The sequence below is a fragment of the Cetorhinus maximus genome, chromosome 10 (genome assembly GCF_964194155.1).
Source record: "Cetorhinus maximus chromosome 10, sCetMax3.hap1.1, whole genome shotgun sequence".
Classification (NCBI taxonomy): Eukaryota; Metazoa; Chordata; class Chondrichthyes; order Lamniformes; family Cetorhinidae; genus Cetorhinus; species Cetorhinus maximus.
In genome coordinates this window covers 28521123-28534307 of record NC_135888.1, presented here as the reverse complement: position 1 = coordinate 28534307, position 13185 = coordinate 28521123, and the positions used below count along the sequence as shown (strand labels likewise).

At 45.9% G+C, this 13185-nt stretch overlaps 1 protein-coding gene across 1 annotated transcript in view; it reads right to left on the bottom strand.

Moving 5' to 3' along the window:
- Positions 1 to 13185, bottom strand: part of whrna (whirlin a) — a 199360-nt gene that overhangs the window by 67643 nt on the left and 118532 nt on the right. The window contains exon 6 of the mRNA XM_078551285.1: positions 11507 to 11543. Coding sequence (XP_078407411.1) covers positions 11507 to 11543 — 37 coding nt within the window. The remainder of the gene's footprint in view (positions 1 to 11506; positions 11544 to 13185) is intronic.

Here is a 13185-nt window from a genome sequence, read left to right as displayed (position 1 = left end):
GCAAGGTCACTTGTATTACAATTGCCTTAGAGCAATTTGTGTCAGCTCCATCAGGATGCCCAGTTGAATGTTTACGGAGCTGATTCATATTAAAATTTGTGGTGTCTCTGAGAGGTGGATCTCAATTTTTAGAATTCATTTGAGGATAGTTGTCTATCAATGTATTCCAAATGAAAAAACTCTTTAGATTAAAACAGTTTATCCCCCATTTTCATTTGCCTGACTGGAAGAGAGAAAACAGCTTAAATATTTAAAAGTAACCCTTAATGGATTTACAATATGAGCTGAGCAATTTACCAGCATAATACCAGTGTTCAATTGGAACCTTTATCAAATGCTCAATTTTACAGTATTTTTTTTTCATGTATAACAATTACATTGCTTTCCTCAGTGTGACTGTAGCCGTGCATAACAATTTATAATGCACATGCTACATTGGCCTGTTGCTTATACAATATGCTGGATATTTTCTACAAATTACTGTGTACAGCAATTTATTATCAAGCGGAATAAACCTTATTGCAATCTATGCTGGAGTATTTTACAATTTACTGTTTTATACACTTAATTTACTGTAGATAATTTTTTTATATGCACACGCTACAGTTTACAGTGTGGAGTACAGTTGACTTGGAGGTCTTGTGGCTCAGTGGGTAGCGCCCCTGCTTTTGAGCCAGAAACTCCGGGTTTGGCTCCTGCTCCAGGTACAGGATTTTTCGGATGACAGGGTTTCCCACCCTGCTACCCGAAGAGTTGGCGGGGAATGCATCCCTGCCAATCACAGCTGCCCTACAACCATTTAACACCCCAAGGAGCATTAATTGGCTGGAGATAGGACTGCTGACCCTCACTCGGGTAAAGTCCCACCTCAGACAGCTGCCGGTCAATCTGATTGGGCCAGCAGCTCTGTAGTCCCAGCAACACCTGCGGCAGCAGTGGTCAGGACTGGGATTGCAAACAGTCCCCAGCTTCAAGTCCCGGAGTTCAGGACCAGGCAAGTGTGGGTGGTCACAAGGTGAGAAAGGGAGGTGGGGCCCAGAGGGTGCAAGTCTTGATGAAGAGTTTGGGGGGGTGGAGGGGAAGTAGCACCCGTGGGGGCTGACCTTGATGGGAGTGGGGAGGATGTGGTATTGGTGTCTGATGTGGAAAGTGAAAAGAGGGCCATTGAGGGAGGTGTTTCCACTTAAGGCCAGAGCAGAGTGACCTGCTGAGCTTCCCTGCTTCCCTTAAACTGTCCTGGGTCCAACCACCTTCAGCTGCTTCATCAATAACCTCCCTTCCATCATAAGGTCAGAAGTGGGGACGTTCGCTGATGATTGCACAATGTTCAGCACCATTCGTAACTCCTCAGATACTGAAGCAGTCCTTGTCCAAATGCAACAAGACCTGGACAATATCCAGGCTTGGGCTGACAAGTAGCAAGTAACATTCGTGCCACACAAGTGCCAGGCAATGACCATCTCCAACAAGAGAGAATCCAACCTTCACCCCTTGATGTTCAATGGCATTACCAACACTGAATCCCCCACTATCAACATCCTGGGAGTTGCCATTGACCAGACACTGAACTGGGATAGCCATATAAATACTGTGGCCACAAGAGCAGGTCAGAGGCTAGGAATCGTGTGACGAGTAACTCACCTCTTGACTCCCCAAAGCCTGTCCACCATCTACAAGGCACAAGTCAGGAGTGTGATGGGATACTCCCCACTTGCCTGGATGAGTGCAGCCACAACACTCAAGAAGCTTGACACCATCCAGGACAAAGCAGCCTGCTTGATTAGCACTATATCCACAAACATTCATTCCCTCTGCCACTGACGCACAGTAGCAGCAGTGTGTACCATCTATAAAATGCACTGTAGGAACTCACCAAGGCTCCTTAGACAGCACCTTCCAAACCCACAACCACAACCATCTAGAAGGACAGGTGCTGCAGATAGATGGGAACACCACCACCTGGAAGTTCCCCTCCAAGTCACTCACCATCCTGACTTGGAAATATATCGCTGTTCCTTCACAGTCGCTGGGTCAAAATCCTGGAACTCCCTTCCTAACAGCACTGTGGGTGTACCTACACCACAGGGACTGCAGCGGTTCAAGAAGTCAGCTCACCACCACCTTCTCAAGGACAACTAGCGATGGGCAATAAATGCTGGCCTAGCCAGCAAAGCCCACATCCTGTGAATGAATAAAAAAATACTCCTCAAGCCAGCCTCAAAATTGGCAATAAATGGGCAATAATTGGCCACTCAAAAGCCTCAATTGGGGTGAGGGCGTGGTGCTGGCCACTCTGGGCCCCATCTCCCCCACATAGAATTGTGCACCGGTTGGGGGTGGGCAGAAGGGCAGCAGGAAGGCGACCCAGGGAATTTTATGGGCACCCTCTCTGCCTACCATAAAATTCTGTTCCAGGACTTGGTGGCCACGGAAGGTTTGTTCATCACATGGCCAAATAGATTGATTATCAATCTGTCAACCCTTCCAGTACACCTGTGGCAGACGGTAAGAGTACGAGAGTCTCCTGGTCAGCCATGCCTGATACGGAGTGGCACCCCTCAAGCTATAGCATCTGGTAATAGGCCGACGACCTTTCCTAGGAAAATCTAGCAATGAAAACTGACATAACCACATGGTTTGTCTACCTCGTGCTTCACTAGATGCAGGAAGCTCCTACACCTAAGTTGGCACTTACTTACCTAAAGGTTTCAGGATGTTAACTGAACGCTAACACCAAACTACATGTAAAAATAATGGCGCTTATTTTCTAGTCCTGGCGCTGAAGTGGAGACGTGACTAAATTTTTTAATCAGGTGCCAAGTTTGAGCAATAGCTTAAGTGAATTTCTGCACCAAAACCATTCATTATTACCCATTTAATCATGCGATGGAGATTTCTCATCAGATCACACTAATAATAACTCAGCTTATGAAGCACATACAATTCTGCCATAAAATTATGAGATACAGATGAATTCGAGTTAAGTACAGTACATAATGGTAATATATATAAATGTAGCATACAGTATAAGTTAATAGGGACCAGATATGAGCAAAGGTTAAGCACAGCAGCCCTAATTTTCAAATCTATAAAGGGATGATAAGAAACCTTAAGGGGTGTGGGGACATAAAGCTGATGCTGCCATTGACTACCAGGTATCCAAGATGACAGCAACCTGATGCACCTTACCAATCCTGCCCCACAAACAGCTAATGCCATGAAGCAGGTGGAGCAGAGGCCCTGCCTTACGCATGCAGTAGGAGATCCTGGCTATTAGCCAGTTGATATGGTTCTGTGAACATGCAGCATGCAATTACTTTGCGTGGCTGAATGCTTGAGGAGTCAGCTCCTTATTATATTTCTTGAGGCATGGAACAAATGCACTGACAATGGCAGCACGGCAGAGAGTTGTGCTGTCCTAAAATGTGGGCATGCCCATGTAGTTTGAAAATAGGTAAAAGAAAAGAAAGCAAGACTTGTCTTCATACAATTGTCTTTACAGCCAATGGAGTACTGTTTGAAGTGTAGTGAATTTCTACCCCACAATGACTAAAAAGTACCAGTCTTGCTGGTACAATACTGGACTGTGATATCAGCCCCTATATGTTTAATTTTTATTAATCTCCAAAAAATGAAAAACAGATACCCTCCCTTATACCCTGCTGGAGGGAGCAAATGTAGAGTCTTGCATGCATTTTCCCATGTTTACCAGTGCAACTGACAATCATTCGGCAACCCTATACTGTTGTTACCCTGCATGGAGCCTAAACTGACTGCGGAAAATAAAGACTTTAACTCCCAGGAATAAATCTTCAACCTAAGATTACTTCATCTCCTGACCAACTGGGGAAAGAAGCAAAATGATGAATGGAAAAGACTGCATTTTGTGAGTTGATGTACAATGGTGATGAAGGGACGTCCTTATCACTCAGTTAAAAAGAAGTGTTCTCAGTTTGTTATATTTATCGATAAAATAGTTCAGTTTACTTTAATTAATTAACCTTACTTTAATTCTAATTCCAGCCACACAAAATCAGTTCATAAACTCTCTATACGACATCACATTAATCCAATGTTCGTATGCTGTTACAGATAATTACAAACTCATTAGAAGGAACGACAGTGTGAACTGTGATAAATAATTAAAATTAATTGAAAGCAGGGCCTGGTAAGTGACTATACACTTCAAACCCAGTGTAAATTGCACTTGGTACTCTGTCTACAGAATGAATAGCCAAGATAGCAAATGGCAGCCCAATGTGTCCAGGCTTGGGGGGAGGGGAAGAGATATGGTGGGAAAAGAACCATGAATCTAGAAATAATTCAATAATATGATCAATATCAAGAGTTTGCCAGAGACCTTGCAATTTGATCTCAAAGGTCATGGGAAAGATCGTTGCTATTCTTGGAAAATATCTATGTTACATGTATTCCCATCAGAACTATTTCACTTCAACTTTAGACTGGTAGGTTTAACTAAATCACTGAACACTCGTTGAAAATCATTCCCAAAGCTATCAATTTACTTGCGACTGGAGAATACAGGTGGAATTGCAGAACAACATATTTAAAACATGGGTAATAATTTCACAACCCCGCTGAATAAAAAAGGAATTTGATTTATCCAGTCACCTTAAGTCAATTGTTACAGATGGGGTGGGGGCTATGGGGGCGGGTAGTTTAAACAGCACCAATTTCTCCTCTCGCCAACTGTCTGTCGACAGAAAGGTGTTTTGATTTGTTTCTCTCTTTATTACCCCTTTTTTTTGTGTGATCTAATTTTCTATTAATAACCCCACAGTAAACTCAAGATAGGATTAACTTAAAGGGCTAGTTTATTTGCACACACTCAAAACACGAAAAGAGGGTTTGCAACGTCCCCCTCCCATCCAGGTAGTAAAGGGAGGGATAGAGAAAAGAAGGATTTACAGTACAGAGACCATGGAGATAAGAAATATTGTTTCACATGGATTCCAGAGTCCAGAATCAAAGTCCAATGAGGCATTCCTTCACGGAGGTCAACGGGCTAAAAACCAATGTTGTAGAATGTGCTTTTCTGGTGGTGTTGACTTCACAAGATGAGAGAGGCACACAGAGATGAATCAGTCTTGTAGGTGATGCCACAGGACTTCCAACAGAAGCAGGGTAGATGGGGCCAGGTGTCCAACCTGAGCCAAAGCTCCTTCGGTGTGGCCGGCTAGGCAGATGTTAAAGCAGAAACTGAGCTTTTCAGTTCAGCAAGGCAATATTACTTGTTCCACAAGCCAGAGGCCCGAGTCACATGACTCCCACCTCTCCACCATCTTTGACAAAGGATGTGCATCCATCATCTGGATTCCTGAGACTTAAATATCTTAGCTATTAGGAATTGAAAGGAAGGTAATGGGGCCTTTGTCTTAGCAGACAATCCATCTCCTTTTGGCCAGCCTGGGTTACTAAATGCAAATGGCCTTTGTATAGTTCTTTGAAGTTGGGGTGCACAGTTCACGGGGGTCGTTGGTGGCTCCTCAGGGGTAACGAGGTGTGAGTTTTCTTAAAACTGCCAAGTGGCTTCTTTTGTTCAGGGGTCACAGACAGATACAATTTCATCCATTTTAGAGGTCTTTGTTCAGTTTTAGAAATTTTAGAAATAGTGATGAGCATATCTTTACATATTTGATAAAAATACACAGTGTGTGGTCTTAGTCCCTCACAGTCCCCGCAGCCTCTGAGAAAAAAATGAATTCTACTTCTTTTTTTTTGTCATCTTATGAAGGAAGAACAGGAGCTAAAGAAGTGTGCATTCATTCTCTCATTCACACTGGCACATCTGACACACAGCTGGCAGGGACAATAGGAGCTCTCCGCTGAACTTTTTTGAGGTTTAAATCTGGGTTAGTGCATCAGCATGGGCATTGTCCTGTCCTGGGGTATGGAATGATTAGGTGACCTGGGAAAATTAAAATCTTGTCTTCGTGGGAAGTCTTGCCGGGTTAGAGTTCTGAATTTTCCTCTGTGGAGATCAGGCCTAAGCAAAACCATTGGTTTCAGAACTCCTGTCCAACTCCTGTTTAAGTGTCTGGGGGATTTTGCAGGGTGGTTAGCACACAGCGGGTGAGTAATGATCCAGCTGCTCGGGGCTATCTGCTGGGTATCTCACCCTGTGAGTGCCAGGTCCTTTGATCATGGGGCTGAGCGGCTCTGGTCCAGTTTAGCTCCTCCCTGACATCTTGGTAACCTGTGGGTTCAGCTGTTCAAGCCCAGGGACTGTGGTTAGGCTGATTGTCAGGAGATTGAGGTGTTTTAATGGGACATCGGCTTCTTTTGGGGGTTCTGATTTAGTGTCCAGCTCAGGCGCTAGCACCTCTGGGGTGTTCCAGTTCTGTTGCTAGGTGATGTGGTTGTCACGGCAACAGGTGGGCAATCTGCTCCTGAACTTGGGCCCGCCTTTCTGGGCCCAGATGATAGGAAGACTGCCTTCTGTAAGGGGCCTCTCCTGCATCCATATCGGATAGGGCCACAGTGCTGTCGCCTGGTGGGTTGTTATGGGTCGTTTTAAATGCAGTGAGTAGCCCTGTCAGGTTGCCTCGCAATCCAATCCGGTTAGAATCTCTCTGCTGGTAAGTTGGGTGGTAGGATCCATGTATTTTGGAACACTGCTGCCCTCTGGTAGATGGTCAGCTCTCACTGTAGCTCCCTGTGGATTTTCAACTAAGTGAGGCATCACTCACTCTTTCTGGGCAAATTTGGGAACATTCCTAGTTCCCTCTTAGATTCACCATAAAGCTGCCGGCTAGACCAATCAATAGTTTCATAGTCGGCACCTTTGGATTGGGAGTGGGCGCTCTCCTAACTTGTTCCCTGTCCCCTGGAACACTTCTGCCCTCAAGTGGATGTGTAGCTCCCTTGTGGCTTTTCAACTGGGTGAGGCATCTCAACCCCTGCCTGCTCATCTGGTTGGGGACTCCTGGATGCCTACTTAAATTTGGAAAGAAGGTTTCTGCCAGCCATACCTCAGGCAATTCCTTAACCTCAGTCTTTCCTGGTTTAATAACTCGCCTTCCTTCAGGCTCTTTGATTACGTGGGGCGTCTCCCTCTTTATCTCTTTCCTGGCTCTGGGACTTCTCCGGTCCCTGTCTCATTCTGCGATATTCTATGAGTCTATTTTAAATTCCATTGGCCCTACCTGGAACTCTTTGAATTTTACTGGCCTGACTTTGGCCATGTTACATGCAAACAGCTCTCGCTCAATAGGAATGAGTTCACCCTTTTGGGCCACTAAGCATTCTCCAGCCTTCTGCACTCCTGCAGATTCCTGATGGCTAATATTTGGCTTTTTTATTTTGCTGGCTAATACTTTGCTGCCAACCAAATTGCTTCTGAGGAGGAAATCGATTCCTGCTATTGGTAGTTCAGGGACAATTCCGACTGTGACAGGGCCTGAGGTCGCACTCAAGGAAGGCCCTTTGGAGGGACAGACACAGATCCTCCTCTCACTCCACTGATCAGGGCTTTGGCCTTCAGGGAGGACTCGGGGAGGGGTAGGTTTAAGTTTCCCTCCAATGTTAAAGACTGAGTGGCCCCTGTGTCCCAGAGCAGTACAGTGGACTTGCTCACATTATGGGACAGGTAGGGGGACACTGTTCCTGAAGGGATGCAACCCCAGAAGCCCTCTGGGAGCTTGTCCGGCACGGACACACATAGTGTTATTCCCTCCAAGGGGTAAGTTTCTGTAGCGAGAGTCTCTGCCTGCTCTGCCGCTGGGGTGTCCTTCGGGTGACTACTCATATGGAGCCCTATTAGACCTGCAGACTTTCCTCACAATTTCCAGCACTCCGGCCTGGAATGGCCTATTTTATTACAATGGGAACACACTGGTCTCCGGGAGTTCCCCTTTCGGGCTGCAGGAGGGCTTCTCCACTGTCCTTTGTGTTTTCTTTTCTGGGTGTGGTCCTTTCCTATCTAGGTCACCCTACTTATCTTTCCAATGTTCATGGGTATAGTTTGGAAGCTTCCAGGGCAGTGGGTGTCTGTTGTGGTGGCTGTATCTGGGTCGTCAGGAATCTCTGCTCCTCCAAGTGCATCCCCTGGCTGGAGGTAAAGCAGTTTTTAAATTCCTTTAACAACATCAACTCCCACAATTTCTCATAGGTGCATGGGATCGTCAGGGACCTTACTCATCGATCGAACATGATTTGCTTCAGTCATTCAATGGTTTGCATGGGCTTCTTATGAGCGTCCTGGAATTGCTGGCAATATGTCTCTTTGACTAACTCGTAGGCACTTAGGATGGCAGCCTTGGTCTGCTCGTAATTCATGGACACATCAGGAGTCAGCATGGAGTAGACCTCTTGAACTCTCCCAGACAGCTGTCCTTGAGCTAAGAAGGTCCAGATATCTGATGGCCATTTTAGTTGCCCTGCTACTTTCTCAAAAGTGGCAAAAATGACTCCGCATCACTCTCTTTGAACTTGGGAATGAGTCTAGCTAGCATACTTGAGGTCCTCAGAGAGTGGTTCTGGGTTAGGGAGACAGGGGATGTTACTGGGTACAGAGAGATTTTCCCTCACAGCTTCCAGCTGTCTGGTATTTCTCTCCCTTTGAACTTTTAACTCCATTTCCAATTTTCCAAGCTGGAATTCTTCCCTCTCTTTTTCTCTCGCCTGTTCCCTTGCTCTCTCTCTCTTTCCCTTTCTCTCTCTCTTTCTCTCTTTTGAAATTCTAGCTGCATTCTGAGCTTTTCCAGCTCAAATTTGACTAGGGCAGGGGATTGAGAGTCGTGGTTGAACCTTTCATCTGCCGGTTCTATTGGCTATGTGAGATCCAAATGTTCTACCAACAACCAGATCAGTTCACTTCTCTTCACTTTATTGGGTAACTTTAACATAACTCCCTAGCAATAGCTTTCAGTTTCTCTGTGCTAAGGGATGCTAATGTTTCACCATTCAGATCTCCTTGCTTAGATAGGATGAACTCAAAGGGTTAGTTTATTTTCACACACTCAATGTCCCCCTCGCATTCAGATAGTAAAGGGAGGGATAGAGAAAAGAAAGATTTACAGTTCAGAGGTCATAGAGATAAGAAATATTGTTTCACGTGGGTTCCAGAATCAAAGTCCAATGAGGTATTCCTTCACGGAGGTCGATGGGCTGAAAGCCGATGTTGTAGATTTCCCTTTTCTGGTGGTGTTGACTTCACAAGATGAGACAGGCACACAGAGATGAATGAATCTTGTAGGCAATGGCACAGAACTTCCAACAGAAGCAGGGTAGATGGGGCCAGGTGCCCAACCTGGGCCAGAGCTCTTTCGGCATGGACTGTTTGGCAGATGTTAAAGCAGCAGGCTGAGCTTTTCAGTTCAGCAAGGCAATATTACTTGTTCCACAAATTAGTGGCCCATGTCACATGACTCCCACCTCTCCACCATCTTTGACAAAGGATGTGCATCCATTGTCTGGATTCCAGAGACTTAAATGTCTTAGCTATTAGGAATTGAAAGGAAGGTTACAGGACCTTTGTCTTAGCAGACGATCTATCTCCTTCTGGCCAGCCTGGGTTACTAAATACGGATGGCCTTTGTATAGCTCTCTTTGACGTTGGGCTGTATAGTCCACAGGGGGTTGTTAGTGGCTGATCAGAGATAACGAGGTGCAAGTTTTCCTAAAACTGCCAAGTGGCTTCTTTTGTCCAGGGGTGACAGACAGACACAGTTTCAGCTATTTTAGAGGTCTTTGTTCAGTTTTAAAAATTTCAGAGATAGTGATGAGCATATCTATATATATATTTGATAAAAATATGCAGTTTGTGGTCTTACTCCCTCCAGTAATCTAAATTCAAACAGGCAGATTGTGGAACGTGATATCCAAAACACTGGCAATAGAATTTGATTTCTCCCGTCTCTGTAGAGGAATGGTGCTGATTGTTTCCCTCACTGGCTGATAAAGGCACCATTTGACAACAAAGCTTAGATTTTTCCAAGGAGAGTAGTTGGACGAGAGATAATTGATTTTTAGTATCCATGTTAACTACATTCCTACAGCTAGTACAATAAAACTCAAAGAGCCATCCCAGTAAAAACAACTTTGACTCCTATCTTGAAATGCTCCAGAAAGAACACCCATAATATCCGATGCTTTTCAAAATAAACATGTTTCCACGATAATTAAAGAGCCGCAGTTTTGTGAACCTCTTGGTTTTCACAAACAAACTAGTAATGGGAAAAAAGCATATTATGTGTTAGAAAACAATTGAGATAACCATACTATTTACAATGCATTGGGGTAGAATTTTACCGGTCACTGCCGGCAGGTTCCAAGCGACGAAGGCGTAGAATTCTCTGGTCAGCCCTCCTGCTGCATAGCCACCCGCCCGCCCCCTTCCTGTCAGGAATTTTACAGGAGAGAGGGCGAGGCCTAGGGCAGTCTGCCTACTCTTGCCCTGATTTAGGTCCTGAATTAGTGAATTATTGGCTGTAATTTTGAGGTGGCTGGGAGGAGGTTGTGGGGCTGGGGGGAGGGGCGGCGTGGATTGGTGGTGGAAGCCTGGCATATAAGCCTGCTTGGGTTTCAGGCAGGAAAGGAGGTGGGCGCCCCATCTTGGCCACCTTTCCCCATCAGAGCCCTCCTGTTACGTCCACCCCCTCCCGTCAGATGTCCAACACAATCCCGACTCCTTTGCTACACTCCCAACCCCCCGCCTCTGCCACCACACCACCCCCCCGTCCCCACCCCCCGAGCCCGAGCAGCTCCTCCTGTCCCCGCCACAAGGCCCCTGGACTTACCTTTCCTGGAACTTAGAATCTCCTGCAGTCTTAGCAGCGGCCATCACTCCTGGTGGCGCTGTTGGGACTACAGAGCTGCGGCCAATCAGTGGAAAATTAAATAGCAGTGGTGCTGCTGACAGGTGACTTTTAGGAGGCATAGTGGCATAGTGGTAATGTTGCTGGATTAGTAATCCAGAAACCCAGTCTGGGGACATGGGTTTAAATCCCACCACAGCTGCTGGCAGAATTTAAATTTCATTAATAAACCTGGAGTATGGCGCTAGCCTCAGTAATGGAGATGATGAATCTACCATTGATTGTTATAAAAACTCATCTGGTTCACAAATGCCCTTGAGGGAAGGAAATCTGCCATCCTCACCCAGTCTGGCCCACATGTGACCCCAGGTCCATAGCAGTGTGGTTGACTCTTAACTGCCCTCTGAAATGGCCTAGCAAGCCACTCAGTTCAAGGGCAATTAGAGATGGGTAACACGTGCAGGCCTTGCCAGTGACACCTATAATCCATAAAAGAATAAAGGAAAAAAAGTCAGGTACACTTGATAACTCCCAAGTGACAAATTCCTGAATTTCACAAGAGGAAATGTAAATCAAATAAATCATACTCCCAGTACTAATGACATTATCTTCTTATAAATGATGTAAAACATTTCACTGTAACAATGTACACATATTTATAATTATTGGAGAATGATTACAGAAATGATTAAGCAACTGTAAACAGAAAAAGTGGCACTTAGTCCTACCTTAGCAGCTGTTTGCCCAATACCTTCGCCAGCCATTCTGGAAGACAAGAGCAAATCGTCTGTTATAAACTACTCAGTATGATAAATAACTCTGACACTTACTAACATCAACAATCAACCTTCCTCACTCACATCATGCTACAAACTTCCACTCATTATAACAATACGCTACAGTGAACCAAGGGACTTCATAAACAATGCTAAGTCAGTTCACAATGAATTAACTTTGATCATAATGTGTGAGGATAAATCTCCAACATCTGCGCTCCTTACTGCAGCAAGCTGAAGAACCCTTGTTTGCACATTATTGATTTTTTGACAAGCATTTAAAGCCGGTATTTTTCATTCTGGAGACTAAACGTGTGGCGGGCAGGAAAGTTGGCGTGATTCTGGCTGAGCGGCAGAGTGGATTTTCGCTCCCTATTTTCCACTTTTCAGCTCATTAATTATGCATCAAAGAGGGGCTCGTCAAATCTCGTGGCGGGACAGGCAGGGATTTTTCTGCTCCGCTATTACTCCATGCGGTCGAAGGTCCTGGCACCATTTTAAATGGCCCCCGCACAGACATTCACTCACTGCAGGCCAGGTGTGCTGTGAACTTCTGCATTACCATGGCGACCAAACAAAATAAATCCTCGGCTCCATGGTTCAGTGATGCCTCCCTGGTGATTCCCCTCCAGGCTGCCCAGGAAAGGCAGGAGGTCCTCTTTCCGAGGGATGGCAGCAGGAGGTCCTCCTGCCTGACCACACCGGCCTGGGAGGAGGTCGCCATGGAGGTCAACGCCCGTGGCACGCAAAAAGCAACCGCCCTCCAGCGCAGTAATCGAATGAATGATCTGATGCCCTCGCCAGTGTTAGTGAAACTTCGCGCTCTCACAAGGGCAAGGGCATCAGGCAGTCTAAGCGTTAGAGCCACAAGGATGTCACACACTACCAGCAGATGGGACATCAGCACTAAATGTCTGCCAGCCACTCTAAGATCACCATCTCATGTAAGATCCTGCACAAACGGTGTCTTAATTGCTTACTGGGGAGGGCTCGGCACACACAGCAGGCATGCGTGCTTCTGAAATACTCCTTCATCCATAGTGCTCGCAGTCAATCTATCTGTCTATGTGCAGGACAAGATCACCCACAACTGACAGAAAAGAGCAAAGACTAGGGGGGGTACCCCAGAGCTGAGGGCACTCTCCTCGCAAGAGGAGCAAGCAGCAGAACTCACTGGTGAGGACAGAGATCGCTCCTCCGTGTAAGGTGAGATCAACAAGCCAATGAGGGTCTATCCAGTGTACATCAATAACATGTGGACAATGACTGTGAGTGACCTATAATGTTGGAGCCTACCTAATCAATCACTAATTATCCTTTCTCTTTATCCCAGACACCAGCAAGAAAAGGCAGAGGAAGACGCCAAGCAAGCACCTCAACCACAGCCCTCACAGCACCTCGGAGGAAGATGCAAAGGGTTCATCTGAGGAAGACCCATCAGTGCATTCACTTGCACCCTCCACCAGTGCAGAGACACACACCTCGGTGGGACCTAGTTATAGAATAAGCTTGGGGTCACCACCTGGTGATTATCTCATGGACACGTGTCCACAGCAGGAGGAGATAGTGACAGCCGAGGTCTCTGACACTCAGACTGGAGACTAGACCCCTGCTGAGTCTGAGCCTGATGA